At 39.4% G+C, this 22,146-nt stretch overlaps 1 protein-coding gene across 1 annotated transcript; it reads right to left on the bottom strand.

Annotated features, from left to right (window-relative positions):
* Positions 1-472: 472 nt before the first annotated feature.
* CXHXorf58 (chromosome X CXorf58 homolog) lies at positions 473-22,105 on the bottom strand. The gene is made up of 6 exons (XM_057309987.1): positions 21,990-22,105; positions 17,902-19,170; positions 16,003-16,097; positions 15,472-15,583; positions 9,044-9,175; positions 473-4,173 (listed from the first exon to the last, which is right to left on the bottom strand). The coding sequence occupies exons 2-6, from the start codon at positions 17,947-17,949 to the stop codon at positions 3,952-3,954; spliced, it is 609 nt and encodes a 202-aa protein (XP_057165970.1). The 5' UTR covers positions 17,950-19,170; positions 21,990-22,105; the 3' UTR covers positions 473-3,951.
* Positions 22,106-22,146: the final 41 nt, after the last annotated feature.

The following is a 22,146-nucleotide window of genomic DNA, read 5'->3' as shown; positions in this document are numbered from 1 at the left end:
CAGATCACAAAAAGGATCAATAATTTGTACTATATCAGGAATAAGATGATCAATTCAAAAGGAGATTGGTAAATATTACTCAAAACAGTTTTTATACTTGAAAAATATCCAAATACAACATTGAGGCAGGTGTGACATTCTGCCCCAGGTCCTTACAATCCTTGATAATGATTAGGTATGCTATGTCATGCCTACTGTAGTAACAAATTCAATATTATTTTTATTATAATTCAGAATAGGTCAATCAAAAGGTGCTCTGTAAAAATAACATGCCAGTTAAAAAAAAAGGCACTGGAAGTTGACTCAGGAGTAGACTTTTATTCTGTGAATTCTAATATTTATGCTAAGCATGGCCTGTTCAGATGTTTTTTAAAATGGAGGAAAATCAAAACTGAATAAAAATTCCAGGGACTAATTTACTCATCATTTATTTTTTCTTTTTTTTTTTTAAAGATTTTATTTATTTATTCGACAGAGAGAGACAGCCAGCGAGAGAGGGAGGGAACACAAGCAGGGGGAGTGGGAGAGGAAGAAGCAGGCTCATAGCAGAGGAGCCTGATGTGGGACTCGATCCCATAACGCCGGGATCACACCCTGAGCTGAAGGCAGATGCTTAACCACTGTGCCACCCAGGCGCCCCTAATTTACTCATCATTTCTTGAGTAAAAGTGTATACAGCTAGTTTGAGGGCAGCTAGTAGAAATCATTATTCAGATTAAAATTCTGTCAGTAAAAAATATTAGTGCTTATGGTAATACTAAAAGGGCTTAAAAATCAGTCACACATTTGGTTAAGAGAGCATCCTGAGGGCTTGTTTATATTTCATTTTCCTTTAATGTGCATATTATCAAGACAAGCAGATTGTTAAATAATTTAGTTTCTATCAGTTAGCTACGCATTAACATGACTGAGAACTATTAATACACAAGTCCTGATACCATGCAAATAATTCCTTTTCTTGTTTTTCCAATTCCTCATCTGGGATGAGCTCATCAACTTTCACAATGTCAAAAGATGGGGTAGAGAAGATGATTGTCTGTCGTTGCTTTGTACTTGGTGTGTCTGTTTGTGGTTCCTAGGTAGAATTATAAATAAAAGAGGAAAGGATTTTATATTTGGTTTTTCCTACTTTCTGTTTTTATGTTGACTGTTTATACTCAGCCTCATCTCAAACCATTTACAGCAGATTTTTTAAAAATTACAAAGCAATAAATGAATACGTGTTAATTGTAAATACCCTACCATGTCGGAATATACTGAGGCAGACTTTACACATATAGCTTTTAATAAGCTTAGATAGAAATGACTTTTATTTTGAGGAAAGCACCATTTGAGATGTGCTGATTCAACAGTGTCAACATACAGAGACTATTGCTTTTGTTTGTCACCTCATATTGATGTGGAGCTAAAACAGCTGGTATTTATCAGATTAGATATATTGTTGAAGAATTTTTAAAACATGTACCAAGAGGAACACAGCTTTATACTATCCAAGTATATGCCAAAGGTGTTTCAGCCTTGACCTTGTAGATTAGGAAAATTCTACTTATACAAGTAGAATTACTTACAGTTTGAATAGTGTCCAAAACAATGAATTCAGTACGAGTTCAACTTACAGTCCCCATGGAAGCATTTTTTTCTTTAGCCATCTTATAAGCTTTTTTCATTTTTTCAACTTTCATTTGAGCTTGCTTGGATCGACGACCCAGATGTTTAATTTGATTCTGCTGTTGGTAGGACCGATATAAAGGTTTGATAGCTGAAAAGGATGAAGGGCATCTAGAAAAGATTTGAATTATAGACAGAAAAAACGCACAAAATGACATTTAAACGTAAAGCAAGTTGCAAATTTTATTAAAGCATCCTCCAGTAACTAGATCATAGGCCTCAGTATCTGGAGCAATATCGCATGCAAGTTTTTAGGCCGGAGTTATCATTTCTGCTTAAATTATATGGCATAGTTCTTTATTTGCACCCTAGGAAGGTGTATAAATGATGATGTGGATCACAATGAGGATGAAAATTATAAAACATGGTATCAATTTAAAATCAGTTTTCCTGGAAAATACCATGTAGTAGTCATTTGGATTATATATATATATATATACACACACACACACACACACACCATATACTAACACAAAATGTATTAAATTTCATAATGGCTGAAAAAACAAGCTGTTTTTATCAGTGCTGGGATCAGATACAGGAGGTGCCATGCGCATAATCCCCTAGGCCTCACCATCGCAAAGCACATAGGCCTAACTTGGCATAACAGCTTTCTTGTGAAAACAAGAGCCCATGTGTGGGGAAAGTACCTGAGAATTAATACTTCCCCTCCTAAACAGTCCTTAGCCAATGACTGAGGTACATTGGTGTATAAATATCCCATGTCCCTTGCCCCTGCAGGATAACTCGAGTCACACGTTCTGCAATGGCTTGGACAGTCCCAGGAGGGATTAAGCACCACTTATCCACAGAGGTAACTTGTTTGCTAACACACGCTGTTTTGGCTGCCTGCCCCGCCTTGTTTCCCTTTCACCAGTGGTTCTGGGAATCACCTCCCAAATAGACTACTCATATCCAAATATTTGATCTCCTGGGAGATCCCAAACTAACACTGCATTCAAAGGAACCTGTAAGAAAGTACTTTTCCCTCTTTAATTGATTTAGGATTTGGCTACTTCATTTGGCTCTTCAAGTGACTCATTGTTAGATAATCAGTAGCAAGAGTCCAAACAGCAGGGAGCCTAGGGTTATATATGGGGGCAGGGAAAATTACATCATTTATTTGACCTTGGTGGTAATAGGGTTAAGTTCTATATTCAGTGCTAATATGGATGAGTTAGAGAAAATCTATTTCATGATGACAGACTACACCCTATACCAGGCCATCTGTCTGGCAAATGTATATATAGCCTTGGTCATAAAATATATGGGCTAAATTATATTATTGGGTCAGCACCACTCATCTCTAGCTCTGGAAAAAACCCAGTATGTTTGCCTGACAGTGGGTCACCAGTGTCTTCATGTACTAAAGGAGAATTTTTTCATTTCAAATATGACTCTGTGGAAATAGACTACCAAGAGATCCTCTTCAATCTGATTATCTCTTTCTTTTTTTCTTAAGATAGAAAGCTTCATTTGTAAATGAGATGGGCTAGGTAAGACTTCTAATGGAAAGAAAAAAGGAATATAATTGGAGCAGTCATTCTGTCCGTATTGTTTCAGATCATAATGCAGTCTATTTTGCTACAACATGAGTTTCTATAATGTGAATTGGCTCACATGCTATTGCTAAAGAAGGGAATAATGTCACTGTAATTTATATGCAATTTGTCCTCAGCAAGGGGAGCCAGAATCACAAGAGTAGAATTATAACCTTCAGCAGAAAAGGAAAAGGTCCTCAAGCTCTGTGCAGCACAGGCAATGAGAGCCCTTTTGGCTGTATTTATGAAAACAAGAATTAGCACCTGCATCTATGGCTCTCTCCCCAGAGGCATCCCCCACCCCACAGTCTACCCTTACTGCCCTCCACCATACTTCCCGCCTTGGGGGGGGGTGGTTATTGGCAGGTTGCACTGCCTCTCATGTCCACTTAAAAGGCAACCACACTAGCCCAGGGCTCCAGTTCCATCTGCATTATCTCTGTGCCCACTACCTGCTCTAATTAAAGAGTTGCCAGCATTTCCACTCTCTTGTACATTTTTTATATTTGCTGTGGTGGCCTCCAGCCATCCTGAGCTGCCTGTCTGGTGGTACAAGTTCTCTCCCCAGGTTCCAATTGTCCTTATTGTTAGTGCTCTGTTTACAAAGATGCCTAAGCTTTGAGCAATTTGCCCCAACCCTATTTTTCCCATATGCCCTATTATTATCTTTCATGAGCTATTTGGCAGAATGTGAACATTTTCAGAAATGCCCCTAGTATTGTGACCCCATTAACATATACTTTTACCTAACTTCAGAAACAATCTGTAGCATCTCTTCTGTTCGTGGTCTCTGTAACAGATACTTCATTTCTTTTTGTAGACGCTTTGAGATTATTCCAGACTCTGCATAATCAACTATGTCATAAATCATCATTGTCCTGGGGATGTTTTTGAGGTTTAATTTTCGCCAGTAGTTATTTCTGCCACCAGAAGATGCAGGGGTCTCATCCAGAACACTGGAATACTATATGGAAAAAACCAGTAAGAATGATCAGTTGTAGGTACTCCAGAATGTTTTTAGACACATTTCCCAAGTTTCAAATGTCCAATGTCACTTCATCCAAAAAGCATTCCTTAATCCCATCTCTGAACTTTATGAGCAACTTTCTTCTATGGCTTATTCCTGACTACTTGGTGTTTTAGCTATCTGCGTACTCAGCTCCCCTACCAGAAGGCAGGATCCTTGTCACATAGTATCACACATATGGTACCACACTCACTAAATCTTTATTTAATGATAAACATTTTATTTTTTATTTAATGAATAAACTTTTAAAAGCCAAATACATGATCTGCACACCTGCTAGTGCTTGTTCATAACATGCTTTGGTTGAGAGGACATTTGCACAAAACTTTTAATTTTTTTATTTTTATATTTTATTTTTTTAAAAGATTTTATTTGTTTATTTACCAGAGAGAGAGATAGCCAGCGAGAGAGGGAACACAGGCAGGGGGAGTGGGAGAGGAAGCACCAGGCTCCCAGCGGAGCAGGGAGCCTGATGCGGGGCTCCATCCCGGGACCCTGGGATCAGGCCCTGAGCCGAAGGCAGACACTTAACGACTGAGTCACCCAGGCACCCCTGCACAAAACTTTTTTGAAATAATGAGTTTACCTTTGGTACTAAATGGCGAATTTCACTATTTTTATTTGGAGCATTTGTAGAAATCCCACTTTTATTTATTTATTTATTTATTTATTTATTTAAATTTAAAATATCAAATTAGGAATGTTAAAATGCAAATGTATACAATCAATGCAACCTTATAAAATGTTCATTTAAGAGACAGGAATTGGGCCAGGGGATATACAATGCTGGGAAACAGAATATCAGCTAGGCATTTAGGGTATATCACACACACACACACACACACACACACACACACACACACATTGTCTTTCTTTTGTATCATTTAGGCATGCACAAATTTTAATTACTACCATTTGATTGAATAAGCCCAGTCTTCCAACAATACGTCTCAAATTTCAGTTTCCTCAGTATAACTTAACTGCATAAAGTACAAACTTTGCTGATAGCTCTCCAGTCCATAGATCACTACAGAAATAACAGATGTGTGTGATTAGTGACAAATCATGTCCCTTCTTCCAAAGTGTCAGTGACTGGTCACTGAGGACCTGTTATTTAGGTCACACACAGACAGCAAAGTGTGTAGTTGTGTCACCCTCTTTGTCTCCCAGTGATAAATCCATGTGCCTTTTTATATTAAAAAAAATCATAAGAATGGGCCAAAAGAGAAAGAGAAAGTGATAATATTGGAAATGAAATTCAAATAAAATGTAAATGGAGTTCTAGAAGAAATAGGTGACTGAGGGGGATACTGACATTGCCATCATTCAAGAGACTGCGGGTGGGCAGCTAGAGGAACATGGTGAAGGTGAACTTAGCCCCATAAATGAGGAAAGTGGTTGTGACTAAAAGGATGAAGCTGTCCTAGAGGAAGTGACGCTGACAAAAAAGACTCTTCACATTAAAAGGAACGTGGAGAGATCTCACAGCATTCAAAGTGCAAAGGATAAAATGTTGGTAGTTAATCCGAAATTAGAAAGGAGTGTGACAATTCACCAAGGCATAGAAAAGAAGCTCACTATGTATTGTAAGTTAGATGAGAAGAACAAGAAGGCAAGCACTGTTTAAACTACTCCTCATACACTGTTTTTTAAAGCTTTGTTGAGGTTCACATCCCATACGATTCACCCACATAAAGTATATAATTCAATGGTTTTTAGTATATTTACAGTTGATAAGTTTTTTACAAAGAAATAAAACACTTTTAATCCTCAATGTTTCTGATGTTTTAAATTATAGTGTAATAAATGTTTTATTTTTCATTTTCCTACATATTTATAATAGACTGTAAGAGAGTTTTTAATGTTTCAACAAGATTTTTTTGAAAGGCATGGAATAATCATGATTTTTCACATCGATTATCAAATTTGCTTTTGCATGGTTTCAGCTTGCATGGTCATTTTTTTAAAAAGATTTTATTTTTAAAAAATCTCTACACCCAATGTGGGGCTTGAACCCACAACCCCAATACCAGGAGTCGCATTCTCCACTGACCGAGCCAGCCAGGCGTCACTGCACGGTCATTTCTATGGCCCTGCACTACCGTGCAAAGTGAGGTCTGCCTGTATATTTTACTTGCTGAGAATGGAGTAGTAAAATGAGTAAACATCTTAGAACTGTCAATGACCTGCTCTGCACTTAGCTACGTGACCTTGGGCAAGTTTAAAAAAATCTTATTAAACTCCATTTTTCTCATCTGTTAAAGGGTCACATACTCGACAAACTTGAAGATTAAAGGAGATAATATGCATAAAAAGAGCCAACAACAGTGCCGTATCCATAAGGGACTCAATAAATGTCAGCAGTCATCATGTTTCTCTCTCCCAATATGTCTATCTGGGGACTTCTTCCTATGACACCAATCCTTGGCATAGTCACACCTGCAAGTATGTGACCCATGTCCTTAGCAAAGATAGTTGGCATCCCCAAGCACTGCTTATTTCCTGGTTCAATTCCCTCATTTTCCAGGTTAAGACTCTAAAGGAAAGAAAACGCAATTGGGCATCTCTAAGGCACTGCATTACTTTCACGCGTCACAATGAAGCAACTGAGTGAATGGTTAAGGCCATATATTATTATTATTATTATTATTATTATTATTATTATGAGACAGAATTTTGGGATCCCTTGTGTCTTTAGAACTTGTAAAATGGTGGTAATAATAGTACCTACTTCTTAGGGTTGTTATGAGAATAAAAGGAGTTGGTACTACTGAACATTTGCTATTATTATTAATCAGGTATCTAGTTTAAGTTTCCTGACTTAGTACTGCTGTCCAACCCGTTATGCAAACCAGGAACCTAGGAGACATGCTGGACACCTCTCCTTAGCTTGCCTCCTTGTCTGTCACCAAGGCCCATTGTTTTTGCTCTCTACTTATCTCTTGTGTCTCCAGCCTCACAGCCCTCAGCCAAGATACCACCATCTTTCCTGAAATACAGCAGAAACATCCAAACTAGGAGAAAGCTCTTACTGTCCTCTAATCCATTCCCTACACTGCAGCCAGATGGATCTCTTCACTCATTAGATTAGATCACCTCATTTCTTAACCCATTAAGAAGAACCAGCTTCTACTTGCACACAGAATCAAGAAAAAGAAAAACACCTTTCTATGGTCAAAAAGCCTGCCTGATGCTCTCTTACCAGCCCTCCAGGCTGCCTACATACCAAACCCTCTGCTCCCTTTTCTCCACCCCCACAGACCTGCTTTCGGCCCTGCAGTTCCTCCTGCCACAGAGCCTCTGCCTGGGGCGCAACACCTGCTCGGCCCCAGACTGATGCTGTGACACATTGTTGATTGCCTGCCCATCAACCATTTCCCACTTCTCCCTTGCCTCCAGAGCCTGGATTTTTTTTTTCAAGTATGGAACAGCAATATGTTCCAGGAAGGAGGGCCCCAGCACATGAACCATGATTGTTCTAAGTCAATCATGGAAAATGATCCCCTTTCCCTTTATCAGTGATTAGGTTAGGGGGAATATGTGATCCAGTTCTGACCAAAGGGACCTGAGGGGATGTCTGTTGGGGGCTTCTGGCAAAGATTTGTCTTTTTTTAAGGTAGGCTCCACACCCAGTGTGGAGCCCAACACAGGGCTTGAACTCACAACCCTGAGATCAAGACCTGAGCTGAGTTCAAGAGTTGGATGCTTAACCAACTGAGCCACCCAAGCACTCCCAAAGATTTTTCTTCTTGTGATAAAAAGGAAAATGATTCTTTAGAGTCCCCTTGTTCCTGCCTTTGAAGGAAGTTAAGAATGTGATGGTCATCTTGTTACCATGTGAAGGAAGCCAAGAGCACCATAGAGAAGCTGACCCGGAACCCTGATGTCCTTGAGCTACTGTATTAGCTAGCCCAGGACCCACCTATCTGTGGACTTCTGACATGGGACGATAAATGTCCTTCGTTGTTTAAGCCTCTTGTGGTTGGGAACATTCTGTCACTTGTAGCACAAAGCACCCAAATAATAATCCAAATATTAATAGAACCCTTCCTTACTAGGTCAAATCTCTATCATACACTCTCTTAGCACCATGTATTTGATTTCACATAATATAAAATTCACCATTTTAACCATTTTAAAAGTAGCACTACTATCTAATTCCAAAACATTTCCATCGCCCCCAAAAGAAAGGCCACATTCATTAGCTATCACTCCCCAGGTGCAAAAAGCCAATATTATATGATTCCATTATACAAACTATCCAGAATAGGTAAATTCAGGGAGACAGCAGATTCGTGGTTTATAGGGGCTGGAGTGATGGAGGAATAGGGAGTGACAGCTTAATAGATGTGAGGTTTCCTTTTAGGGTGACAAAAAGGTTCTGGAACTAGATAGTGGTGGTGTTTGCACAACATTGTGAATGTACTTAATGTCACTAAATTGTACCATTTAAAACGGTAAATTTTATATTGTGTGTATTTTTCTATAGTGAAAAAAATGAATGAAACTTTTGTCTTGGAGGACAAGGTCAAAAGGCTTTTCTAAAGATTATTTATTTTTTTTAAGATTTTATTTATTTATTTGAGAGAGAGTGAGCTCATGAGTGGGGTGGGGCAGAGGGAGGGGGAGAAATGGGCTCCCTGCTGAGCAGGGAGTCTGACAAGCGACAAGCGGCTTGATCCCAGGACCCTGAGATCACCACCTGAGCCTAACGCAGACGCTTAATTGACTGAGCCACCCAGATGCCCCAGAAGGTGTTTTTTTTTTTTAAATTGTTGTTTCTAATATCTAAATCTCAATTTCTTACTTGCATGTAATCTTTCAGGGTGACAATATCTATTTCATCGGTTATTTTGAATTTCTGGAAAAGATGTTGATCTTCCATAACTTGATGGTAAAACTTCTTTTTCCCCATCATTTTGCAAGCATCAGCCACTCCCTATAAAGAGAACAGAAAATAGACCTTTAGAACAGTAGTATAATAGCAACAATTATCAGAGCACATTTTATATATTTCTTCTGACAAATACATCAAATATTGTGCCTTTCTTCTAGCAGCTTGATATTCAATAAAAAGGCTGTATTTACAAAGAAAAGATTGTACAGGAGTTTTTAAACCATTTAAAATTTGTTTCCATAACCATATCTACATACTTTTAAAATGTAGCTGGAGGAGTAGCTGGGTCTACAACCCTCAGAGAACCAGAGTGTTTTAAAAATCTGTTTTTTTTCCGCCTTAAAAAACATTCTTTTCTCTTAACAAAACAAATCTGTAGCGTCATTCACGCTGTCAAGGCAGAGAAAACTTCCTTGGTTATTAAATAGGTTGCCCTAGGAACTGCAGTGAAAGGTGTTACTAAGGCCAGCTCTCTTTTATGTGTTAGTTAATACCTCACCCCCAAATGGAAACATGTACATTTCAGATTGCTTAGACCTCCCTCTCCTTCAGACTTCATTCTCTGTGGCCAGAGTAGTGAAGCATTTTTTTTCTCTCTGAAATGTTGGCATTTTGTATTCAAGGACAGCACCTGAGAGGGCAGAGGTAGAAGAATGCTAGAAAATATGGAGGCCCAAATCTCGTCTGGCCCTGTTTGTACCATACCCTTCCACATACGCCCATCCTTTGCTAAGAGCTATACATAGACTGTGAGTAGAGACTTAAGTACTCCCCACCCTCGTTCCCACCCCCTATAAGTATGTGCTGACTCTTCTAACACATATTTATATTGCATATCTGTGCTTCTGGCCACAAAGCATATGCTTATGAGAAGGGAGACTGGTGTAGATGAGAATTTAAATATCTTTGGATTCCAGATCAGTTTCTCTTTCCCTTTGTAACTCAGAATGCATATTTGTGAAAGCATGGGAACTCCAAGTTATAATGCTGATACGAGGCCGCTTGAGACAAGATAGAAATTTAGAATGTGTTCTTTTTACTTAACACACAATACAACAGTGAGCTTGAATGTATTTTCCATTTCAATTTTCACTTTTGTTATTGAGAATATTCCTTCTTTATTTATTTTTCTAATTCCAAAGCTTTGAACATGGACACACATGGAAAATGAAAGAATATTCAAATGGTTGTAGTTTTATTCCTAATGCACTAAATTGGAAGGGCCAGAAACAGTCTATGTGATGAACCTTCCTTTAGGCAGATCAACTTTGTCTTCCATTTCATTAGTATATAAAGATACAGTATGCATCTAAAGAAGAGGCAATATTGGCACGTGTCACCATTATGCTTTCTTGAAATTAATTTCCTGTGGGTTCTCATCAACCATCCTTACAGTGACACTAAAGGTAAAAGCAAATAAACTGTACAGTGAACACGTCTGAAAACTGTATAATTTCTGCTTTGAGAATTTCTTTAGATATAATTATATTTTACTTTAGCGCAAGTTACTCAAGTAAGGGTATTTCTTGTCAGTCCCTCCCCACTGTACTCCACTCAGCCACCACCCACAACCTCTCCAAGCCCCAGTTTCCTTATTTGTACGGTGCCTCAGCTGTGTGGCTCAGCTGTGTCAGGCCCATCCCAGTATCCAGCCAAAAAAACCCTATGCCTGGCAGCACGGAGCAGGCTCGCTGCCCGCTTGTGACAGGGGTTTGAAAAAAAGTTTGCCCTCCAATGGCCAGGATGTTCTTTCTCAGGCATCTGCCGGGTATGGCCAGCTTCAGGAAAGCGCTTCTGGGTCAGAAGGGATGAGAAAGAAGAGCCCAGCCCCAGGTGAAAGGGAAGGGCGGAAACTAGGCAAGGAGCCCAGGACAGCAGCCAATCAGACTCGGATTCAAGAGGCGGGTTCCATTCTTAGTGGGTGACTCAAAAGGTCAAAGGGGGGCATCTCTAAATTTGACACCTCCCCTGATACCTGGCATCACCGTGGCCCAGAAGCCCCCACAGCCCTGCAGCTCGGTGCTGGCCTAGATCCATACCTGCGCTTGTGATGTTACTTTCATATCTCAAGTCACTTCCCCGCCCGGCTAGAAGTTCTCACTCACGAAGGTAGCAATAACTGGTATCCCTGCACAGGCTCAGAGTTTCTTGGTTTGGAACCGTTCAATTATATAGGGCTCCGAATGAATGAAATCCCCACAACTGCTGGGGTTGTTTCAACCTCGAAGTGTGCACAGGGTGGTGGATAGACGGAGAAGTATTCAAGCCTCAGTTCTGCCCCTGACAAGCATCTCCGAGTTCCAGCTTCCTCACAGGCAAAATGGGAATAACATGTACCTCACCGGAGTTATCAGGGGGCCGTATAAGAGAACATCTTTAGTAGGCTTCCTGACTCAAGAGCGGTTAAGAGCACAGGCTCTCGAGTCAGGATCACTGGGTTTCAATATCGGTTCCTTCCCTTTCTAGCTGTGAGACCTTAGGCAGGTTACTTAGTCTTTTAAAATGGAAGATAACCACAGAATCAACATTCTAGAGTTCATGAGAATTAAATGATAATGCACACAGGATGTTTAACACAGTACTTGACAGTGCTCAATAATGGCAGCTATTATTAATAATAATGTTTTTTCCTTTTTACATAAATGCCCACTCCTCAAAAAGAACAGGGATCTTCAATTTAAACTAATGGTTGCTGGACATTAATGTTTCAGAACTGTCAATTACCCAGAGGCATTCCAGGCCATGGTGTGTGTGTGTGTGGGGGGGCACCTTTAGGACAGTGCTTGTCAAACGACATTGTGCCTAGGATCATCTGGGGGTCTTGTTAAAATGCAGGTGCTAATTCAGTGGGTCTGGGGTGGGGCCTGATAGTCCGCATTTCTAATAAGTTCCAGGGGATGACAGTGCTGTGGGTCTATAGACCACACTCTGAGTAGCAAGGCTTAAGAATATTCTAAATATAGTTGGAGGATGAACTATAGTGACAACCCTCTGTAAATAAGCATTGCTCTGAAAATAGATCATCGAAGTAGGTAACTGAAATGAGATCTCTTTTTTGTACACATGGCTATCCAATTGTTCTAGCACCATTTGAACTGACTTGGCACATCTGATGAAAATCAATTGATCATCTATGAGTGGGTGTATTTTTTAATTTCCTATTCTATCTCATTGATTTACATGTCTGTCTTTAAGCCATCACAACACTGTTGGGATCATTGCAGCTTTTTAAGTCTTGAAGTCAGGTAATGTAAATCTTTGTTCTTCTTCTCTAAAGTGGTTTAGGCTATTCTACATCCTTTCACTTGTTTTTACTGTGTGTGTGTGTGTGTGTGTGTGTGTGTGTGTGTGTGTGTGAATACATGAGAAATACTGTTGGGCAATGCTAAGGAAATGGAACTGGAAATGGAAGTAAGAACCAGGGAAAAGACAGAACAACAACAAAACTGTGAAACTCATCTTCTTTATAAGTGAACTTAGATTACACATCTGAACTAAAACTGACTTATTTAATTCATACCAAGAAATAAGAAGGGGCTCCTGGCTGGCTCGGTTGGTAGAGTGTGAGACTCTTGATCTTGGGGTTGTGGGTTCAAGCCCCAGGATGGGTGTAAAGATTACTTAAAAAAATAAAATCTTTAAAAAAAAAAAGAAGTGAACTTAGGAAAGTTGGATCAGTTTGTTCAACACACAATTTCTACATTCAGAGGACTGGTGTAAACTTTTAGCGTGAAAAATTCTACTTCTACAGGTTTTCTATCAACCATGAATCCAAGTGTTACCAGAGTTTGTTATGAAACTGGAAAAGGAGGGGCGCCTGGGTGGCACAGCGGTTAGGCGTCTGCCTTCGGCTCAGGGCGTGATCCCAGCGTTATGGGATCGAGCCCCACATCAGGCTCCTCTGCTATGAGCCTGCTTCTTCCTCTCCCACTCCCCCTGCTTGTGTTCCCTCTCTTGCTGGCTGTCTCTCTCTGTCAAATAAATATATAAAATCTTAAAAAAAAAAAACAAAAAAGAAACTGAAAAAGGAATCCTAATCTGTTCTTTCATGCTCTGATCATTTAAATCCTCTCAGAATGTTTAGTGAAAAACTCAAACTAAATAGTGTTATCACATTTTTATAATAAGAGCAAAAATTTCTTAAAAATGTATTTGTGTGAGCATTTTTATGGGCAAAAAAATGAAGGATACACAGTGAACTATTAACAGTGATCACCCCAGGCAAGTGAAAGTCACAGCACAGAGAAGAAAGGCATGAGGCATAATTTCCTTTTTTAAAAATCTCTGTGCTATTTCCTTTTTTCCAAACAGTTACTTTTTAATTTAAATAAAACTAAAGTTATTATACAGCATTTTAATGAGTTTTAATATACACACAGTCCTTTCCAGTCACGGCCTCTAAGTTTCTCATTTGCTCCAGCTTGCAGACAGTAGGGGCCACCAGGAGCAGGCCCAGGAGAATTTCTGTTCCTGGAAAAGTCTCATCATGCAACCTCAAAAAAGCAACAATTGATGATATCTTATAGGGACGATAAGCTTATTCTGTACATAAATGTGGCATGAATTTATTCCTTGAGTATAGGATAAGTATCAACTTTTGCATGTGAAGTCATTCTATATAAATGAACAAATACTAATGTTTCTGGAATACCATATTCCATATGAAAACACATAGTCCGTTTGATATAATCTGAAACTGAATGAGATGTTCTCTGATGTTGTCTGAGAACACAGAGAAAAGCAGTCTCTTTTTCTTTTCTAATATTTTTCAGAGAATAAATGCTGTACATCCTGGATCTGATCAGAAACTCCCAGGCTGTGGGGTCTTCTATCCTGAACATGTGCCATTACTGATGATTTCAGATAGGCCATACTTTTCATGTAAAATATCTCCAGAAGGCTACAGGAAAATAACCTTTGATGTATGATTTATAAAAGGCTAAGTATGAGAATGCACGCATTTTTTTCTCAATTATGGCCATGTTTAAGGGCCAAAGGAGTAAAACCTACACTGTGGTAGCACTGCAGATCCTTACTATTAAAAGTGGGGTCCATAGACCAGCAGTAGTGGCAGCACCTGGGAACTGGTTAGAAATGCAGAATCTCGGGGTGCCTGGGTGTCTCAGTCATTAAGCGTCTGCCTTCAGCCCAGAGCGTGATCCCAGGGTCCTGGGATCAAGCCCCGCATCGGGCTCCCTGCTCCTCTGGGAGGCTGCTTCTTCCTCTCCCACTCCCCTGCTTGTGTTCCCTCTCTCGCTGGCTGCCTCTCTCTCTCTGGCAAATAAATAAATAAAATCTTAAAAAAAAAAAAGAAAAAAGAAATGCAGAATCTCACATCCCTTCCCAGATCTAATGAATCAGAAACTACATTTTTTTTTTTAGAAACTACATTTTAACAAGATTCTCAGGTGATTCCTACGCTGTAGACACAATTATGGCAAAAATACATGAAACTTAAAAGTATGGGAACTCATATAAAGGAGGATAAATATTTTAAAAGTTCATTTGCAATAAATAGTCCGGCACACTTTTTTCTAAATAAGCTACCAGAACCAAAGAAACCATGATAAAATGTCATTAAAATAAAATTGCATCAAATGTTCTGCATAATTTAAAAGCCCTGACCAATGGACCACTTTAGTCCATTATTAACAAACCAAAATTTTATTTTTTTCTTTTAATTTAAATTCAATTAGCCAACATATAGAACATCATTAGTTTCAGATGTAGAGTTCAGTGATTCATCTGTTCATATAACACCCAGTGCTCATCACATCACATGCCTTCCTTAATGCCCGCCACCCAGATACGCCATCCCCCCACCCACCTCCCCTCCAGTAACCCTCAGTTTCTTTCCCATAGTTAAGAGTCCCTCATGAACAAACCAAAATTTAATACAAAGAAAAGTGATGAGTATTTTTAAGGGCCTCTAAAAGTCATTCATTCCAAATATTTTTTTAGCTAATAAACACAGACACCCTGAAACATGATGATTAAAAAAATACTACTTGGGTGCTGGGCTGTTTAATGGTGAAATCACTTACTCTGTACACTTTGAATGCAATTCAGATACTACATAGATGTTAAGAAGCAAAAGTAACATAAAATGGGGATGCCTGAGTGGCTCAGTCAGTTAAGCATCTGCCTCTGGCTCAGGTCATAATCCCAGGGTCCTGGGATAGAACCCCATGTCAGGTTCCCTGCTCAGCGGGGAGCCTGCTTCTCCCTCTCCTTCCCGTTCATGCTCTCTGTCACTATCTCTGTTTCTCTCTCTCTAATAAATAAATAAAAATCTTTAAAAAATAAAGTAACATAAAATGTACATCATGAAACATCACCTCACTTGATGGCTTAAATAAATTTTTTCCGCTGAAATACTTGTAACCATGGCCTTCAGTATGAAGAAAAATTTTAAAAACGATGAAAGGTGGAAATGTTTCACCACTAAATCTGAAATAAAGACCAAAAATTAGTGATTTGGCATCAGGCTTGGGGCTTAGTTACTTCTTCTATACTTAAGATAGTTCTCATAGTTTCCTGCATGCAGGGTAAAGGCTATGCCAGAGCACGGAAAGAATGGGTAATGAAATGGATTCCAGAGACGAAAGAGCCACACTGGAGTGTGTGCACTCACAATTATTCTCATTCACGTGTCAGACTGGACCCATCATGGGAGATGAGCCACTCTCAAGGCAACTTTTGGCCCAAGAGTCATGCCTCAGATTCCTCACATAATAAATGTAAATAAGAACAACACATTTACTCTGTAATTATACCCTGAAAACTTACGGGGACTTAAGAAAATAAATTTCTAAGGTTTCTTCATTTTAACAAGTGCTTCTTGAAATAAATTAGCAGAGAAATATTACCTGAATCTAACTTTACACTTCATGCTAGGATCTTTCAGAAGCTCAGCCTCTAAGGGGCTCACTTTCTTCAGTATTTCATGTGTCACACAACGTTCCTGAAATAGATGATGATGCTATAAATGGAAATGGTACCCTGCCCAGATGTAATTTTCTGAGAATAACAGAGGTGGCATGGTAAAGTGAACAGTACACCAGAGTTGGAGTTCTGAAGACGTGGGCTCTAGTCTTGGCTCCTCCATTTATTAACTGCTTAACCTTGAGTCCGTTACTTCATCCTTTTAGCCTCCAAGTTGGAGTAGGTGTCCCTCCTTGACATCCCAGGCACTATTTTTTCCCTATGACAACACTTTTCACCATGTATTGTAATTAACTATGAACTAATCTGTGTCTTCTACTAGACTGTAAGCTGCGTGAAGGTACGGATCGTGTCTTTCTTCTTTACCATGTGTTCCTAGCATCTAGTACAGTCCTTGGAACACAGCAGGTGCTGAGCAAGTATTTGATGTTGAATGAATCATCACTGTAAAATGAGGAAGATAATAGTAATGTTACTAGCTTTTAAGCACCTTTTATATACCACATACTCTGTTACATGACTTATAGACATAACCTCATTTAATCTTTACAAGTCAGCAATAGTACTCAAATATTATCATTCTCATCTTTCCAATGAGCAGGCTGAGACTCTGGAAGTGTCTGGAACTTATTCAAAGGCATACAGGTAGTAAATGGACAAGGCAGGATGCAAACATAGATCTATTTGACTCTAAAGCCCCCACGCCACCCCTGACATGACTCTGCCAACCTTTGTGTCTATGACAATCACATAAAAATGTACACCAAAGGGCTTTTAAAATGACAAAGCATTATTAATGTCAGGTAGGAACTTGAAGTGTTAGGATAACAGATTTTTAAAAAAGAATTAATTTCCTTTTTTCTCTTACTATAAGCATCTAAAGTTATAACAAAACCAGTATTACGATAATTAAATGCAAGTTCCATATGTGAAGACAACGGGTTATGGACCTAAAATGTCACCTGTTTACCCGAGTGGGTTTTCTCTGAAGTATTCTGCTTTTACTGGCCTCAGAAGTGGGTCTGTGGGTCAGATGGTGAAGAAGTGTACAAATTGCTCAGACTTCATGATTTTTTTCAGAGCTGCTAAAATTCCCTTAATGTGGCTATTACTAATTATAAACTATTATAATCATGGGTGATTTTATTAGAATACTTGTTTTTATATGAAGGAAAGCTTTATATACTCTGCTAGCGTTGCCAGAGTTATTTTTTTGGGGGGAGAGGTGGGATATTGACCTTAGGGTTTTTTTTTTTTTACTTAAATAGGACCATATTATTCATACTGTTCTGTACTTGTCTTTTTCATTAATGAGATATCTTAGCTATCTTTGTATTGCAGAATCACATACAAGGCTGCAAGATTTAACACTATGAAAGCGCCAACACTTATTTAACCAGCATCCCACTGGTGGACATTATATGGTTTGTTTCTTTGCTGTTACAAACAATACTGCAACGAAATTGTACATATATTGTATAATGGATTCCTAGACGTGAGATCGCTGGGTGGAAGGTAAGGGCACTTTTAATTCAGAGATTTTTCTTGTTGAACGATCAGTGTCCCACATCTTCAAATAAGAAATTGAATTTTAAAAACATCATTTTGGTTTCAGAAAAAGAATGAACAGTCACCCACATTATTTACAAGTAAATCCAGAAGTATTCATTTAGGGCTAACCAAAGAAGCAATCCCAGAACCCCATGAACTATTATTGGATTCATAGAAGAGATAAAAAAGGTTATATAGTCTATCTTTACTGAACAGAACTTTCAGCTTATAAGTAATTAGATGTCAGAGAAAACAAAAAGCAAAATACATACCACTGCACAAATTGTGTGCTTTAGAAGTTTAAATATTGTTCTGTCCATATGACATAACCAAGCTCTCTGTATCCTCTGCGCTGAAATATCTTTATTAGCTCTGAGAAGAAAAACAAGAGGTTAAGATTAGCGATGTAGTTTATATTTTCCTAATATCTTGGGGAATTCTGAATTTATGCTTCTTCCCCCTGCACCCTCCCATCCCCTACCCTAAGACTGACCTAATGAGGAACATTTGGATGTGGAAATTGAAACTGGTCATTTGCAGAATCTAGTCAGAATGAGGATATAAGATATTCGAGAATATTTCCCTTGGGATTAAAAAAAAGTCCTGGTTAAAACTTTATCAGCAAAAGGCATATGTAACTAAAAATGTAAGAAGAGACAAATTTGCTTTCTAAAAACATCCATGACCTAAAATGATTCCATTATAGTTAGTTCTTAAGAACAGGGTCCAACTAGTCCAAATGCTATGAAAAGAGAATGTAGAATACTCACAGTTATAGTAGGTCCAATTCTTTTCTGGGAACAGACAACCAGGCCCTAAAAAAAGAAACTCCTTTCTCTGATCTTTGCTTGAAACAGGCTCATCCCAGTCAGGTCAGAGAATTATCTTACTTTGGATCACATTTCAGCACTAGCAGATTGTAGGGATCACCCTCTCCAAAACCCCCCAATCCTGTCCTTACCCCTCACAGGGCTACATGTGAAGAGAGGTAGATACTCCTGTATAATGTCGCTGTTGGCTGGCAAAATGCAGACTACAAGATGCAGAGTAGGAAAGGCCTAATGTATGGAAACAAAGCTTTAAATCCTCCTTGATGCCATTTATTAGCTGTTTAACCTTATGCAAATCACTTACCTTCTTCCAGTTGCTGCTTCCTCACTTATAAAATGTAATAATAAGACTGCTTCACAGAGTTGTCAGGATCAAAGAAATGTGTGTTAACATGCTTTGCAAATTATGAAATACTATAATTATAATAATTACTATTCAATTCAAAAGTAATTTTAAAACATGCAAAAAAACCCTCTAAATTACAAAACAACAAGTGTTTGATGTTAGCTGGGTAAATACGGGATGGAAACTGACCAGTTGTGGAAAATGATAAAGGGCGAAAGATGGTGACTTACTGTTGTACTGCCTTTCTCTTTCCAATATTTGACAAATGCATTTTGCAGTCTTTTCCTGAGCGTGGATTATCTAACTTTGGAACACCAGTAACTGGTGCCTTTGAGGAGCGCTTCATTTTCCTTTGATGAAGTGCTCTGAAAGTACATAGATTCAACATTTGAGGTCATAACCTATATTATTACACTGTTTGGACAAGACTCAAGTGCCATATGATTGTTGGGCTAATTCCAGAAACCTTTACAAAGGAAGGCATCATGGATCTCTTAATGTTGCTTACAGTTTACATGCTTCAGGTACTAAAAATATTCCGAGGGACATGGAAAAGACAAGTGGATCTATCCATAGCCATCTAACTGGTCCCCCAGTCTCCAGTCTCTGTGTCCTCCTCGTCCTCCTCCACACTGCAGCTCGAGTTAATTCTGTAGAGCAATAATCCAGCTTTCTTACTCCCCAGCTTAAAATCTTTCGGGGACACTTCATTTCCTCCACACTGAAGTCTAGACTCCTCAGAATGGAGTTCCAGACTTTCCTCAATCTACGGTCTACTCTCTCTTTGAAATATCAAAATACCAACTTTCACCAGCATTCCTCCCTAGACTCTGTAGAACAAGAACTTCTCACCAAAATCAGCCACTGTTTTTCAACTCTGTGCCATTGATCATGCCATTTCCTCTTCTGGAGTGACTTCCCTACCGCCAGCAAACATCAATTCATCTTTCAAGACCCCAGCTAATTGATGCCTCTTCTCTGAAGTTTTCTACCCTCTCTTTTTCATACAGCTGTTCACCCTGTCCCCAAGGCCTCATAATACTGTACATGTTTTTCTTTCACAGTACTTCTCATATTATGTCATGATTTACTTTCTTGGCTGTCACCCCACCAAGCTCATTGAGGGCCAGAGACATCTTGCTAACTATGGAATCCTCCATGCTTAGCGAGAGTGGAGAATTTTTACATGCTTGTCTAAGAACTGTCTGTCCTGGTTTTAGCAGAGAATACCTATGAGACTTTGGGCAAGTTTCTTAACCTCTTGGTAGCTCAGTTCTCTCCGTGGTAAAGTGAGAGGGTGTGTACTAAATGAACTGATTCCACCTTTGGTTTTCTACCCTTTGATGCATTATTCCAATTTGGATGCAGTTCTCAAATTCTTAGTCACTATTTAGCCTCTTCTACTAAAGCAGGGGCTTTTCATTTTCTTCTGGTGCCATGGACCCCTATGGACAAATTCCTAAGAATTACGTTTTTTGAATGTGTGACATAAAACACATAGGATCACAAAGGACTCTATATTGAAATCACTGTCAAAATATTTTTACAAACAAAATTATAGGAATCTATCCTCTTTATGCATTAAATGAAATGAGCACTCTAATAACTACTGTACTTGTGAAGTGGTAATGAGCAGAAATGGTATGTCAAGAAGTCTGCCATGAGTATAACACTGTATGAAAATATCTGTGCTTTCTACTGGTGACAAAATCCCAGGTCCTGCTGATACTACTGTGCTTTGTTGCCTACACTATAAGTGAAACAAATGTTAAAGTTTAGTTAGAAATGAGTGAAAATAAAGTTGTAATTTTTTTCCCGCATCTAAGTTCATATACCCCTTGAATTAAGAACTCCTGCCCTGGGGCTCCTGGGTGGCTCAGTCAGGTTGAGCATCCAACTCTTGCTTTCAGCTCAGGTCATGATCTCATGGGTCCTGGGTTCAACGGGCAGTCTGCTTGAAAATTCTCTCCTTCTGCCCCTCCCCCTGCTCACTCTCTCTCTTTCAAATAAATGAATTTTAAAAAAGGATTTAAGAGCTCCTGCCCTAATTTATCACTATACTTCACACTTTTATATACATGTGACATTCCATTACAAATGCAGAGCCTTCAGAGTCTTCTCAATATTTGTCCTTGGGGATAGGGATGGGGATGGCTTGGAATTTACAGTTCTCTTGAGAAACAGAAAAGCAGCCCTTAACATGTGGGAGTTGGCCTGGCACTCACAGCTGGGCTTTGGTGCTATCCTGGCTTCCTAACAATACTCAATCCAAAGCAAAGCCTGGCTTCTTTGAATTCACCCCCAAATCACCCACCCAAAGCCCAAATCTTTTTTTTTTAAGTAGGCTGCACGCGCAGAGTGGAGCCCAACGGGGGTCTTGAACTCACGACCCTGAAATCAAGCTCTGAGCTGAGATTAAGAGCTGGATGCTTAACTCACTGTGCCACCCTGGCGCCCCAGCCCAAATCTTATAACAAATCTTTCTAGCACCCTCTCATTGAGATGCCCCGTTATGCCAAGTTGTGTGTTTTCCTCGCAGCAATGAGGCATAACAAACCCAACTACAAGCTGAACTACTTGTTCAACTACAGACGTGTTCCTAATGGTCTTTGGCTGGAGGGCAGTGACGCGGCCTCACAAAAACCCCAAAATCTTCCGGATGCCCGCCTGAATGAATTTACACTTTCGATGGGGGTGACGATGTGTAATGAAACACACCCCCATTATGAGACAGTATAATAATTATTTGGGCGAGATCACAGACTTTAAAGGCCGACTACCTAGGTTTGGATTCTGGGTTCCCACTTTTTCCACGTGGCCTCGTACAAATTACTTCTCCGTGCCTCGGTTTTCTCATCTACTAGATTGGGAATAATAATCGTACTCCCCAACCTGGGTTGTTGGACAGTTTAGATGAGTATGTGTAAGGAATTTAGATCAGAGCTGAGGACATAGTAAACACTGTGTTAGTGTTTTGGTATTCTTGTTAATTAGGTCATTATTTTCATTATTACCTTTCCTAATAGTATTAAGGGACATTTGATTCCCAGAGAGGGGCATATGCTTAAGTATCTTAAAGGGAAAAAGAAGTCAGGGCCTTTGCAGACTAAAGGACATAGCAAATTAGATTAAATTTAAAACCTTAGGAACTTCCAGCCCACGGGGAAAAAAAAAATCTAAAAACCTTTTGTGCGATAATTCCAGGCCCCAGGGGTCGGCAGCTTCCGGCTTTGAGACTTTCAAAGACGCCGGAGACCAGCCGAGCGCCCCCGCCCGGCTGCCTCGGCACACAGGATTCCCAGCCCACACCGCTGGGCGCCCAATCGCGGCAGCTAGGCCGA

Source organism: Ursus arctos, chromosome X (assembly GCF_023065955.2).
Source record: "Ursus arctos isolate Adak ecotype North America chromosome X, UrsArc2.0, whole genome shotgun sequence".
Classification (NCBI taxonomy): Eukaryota; Metazoa; Chordata; class Mammalia; order Carnivora; family Ursidae; genus Ursus; species Ursus arctos.
The sequence above is the reverse complement of the archived record's forward strand: the minus strand, read 5'-3'. Positions and strand labels throughout refer to the sequence as shown.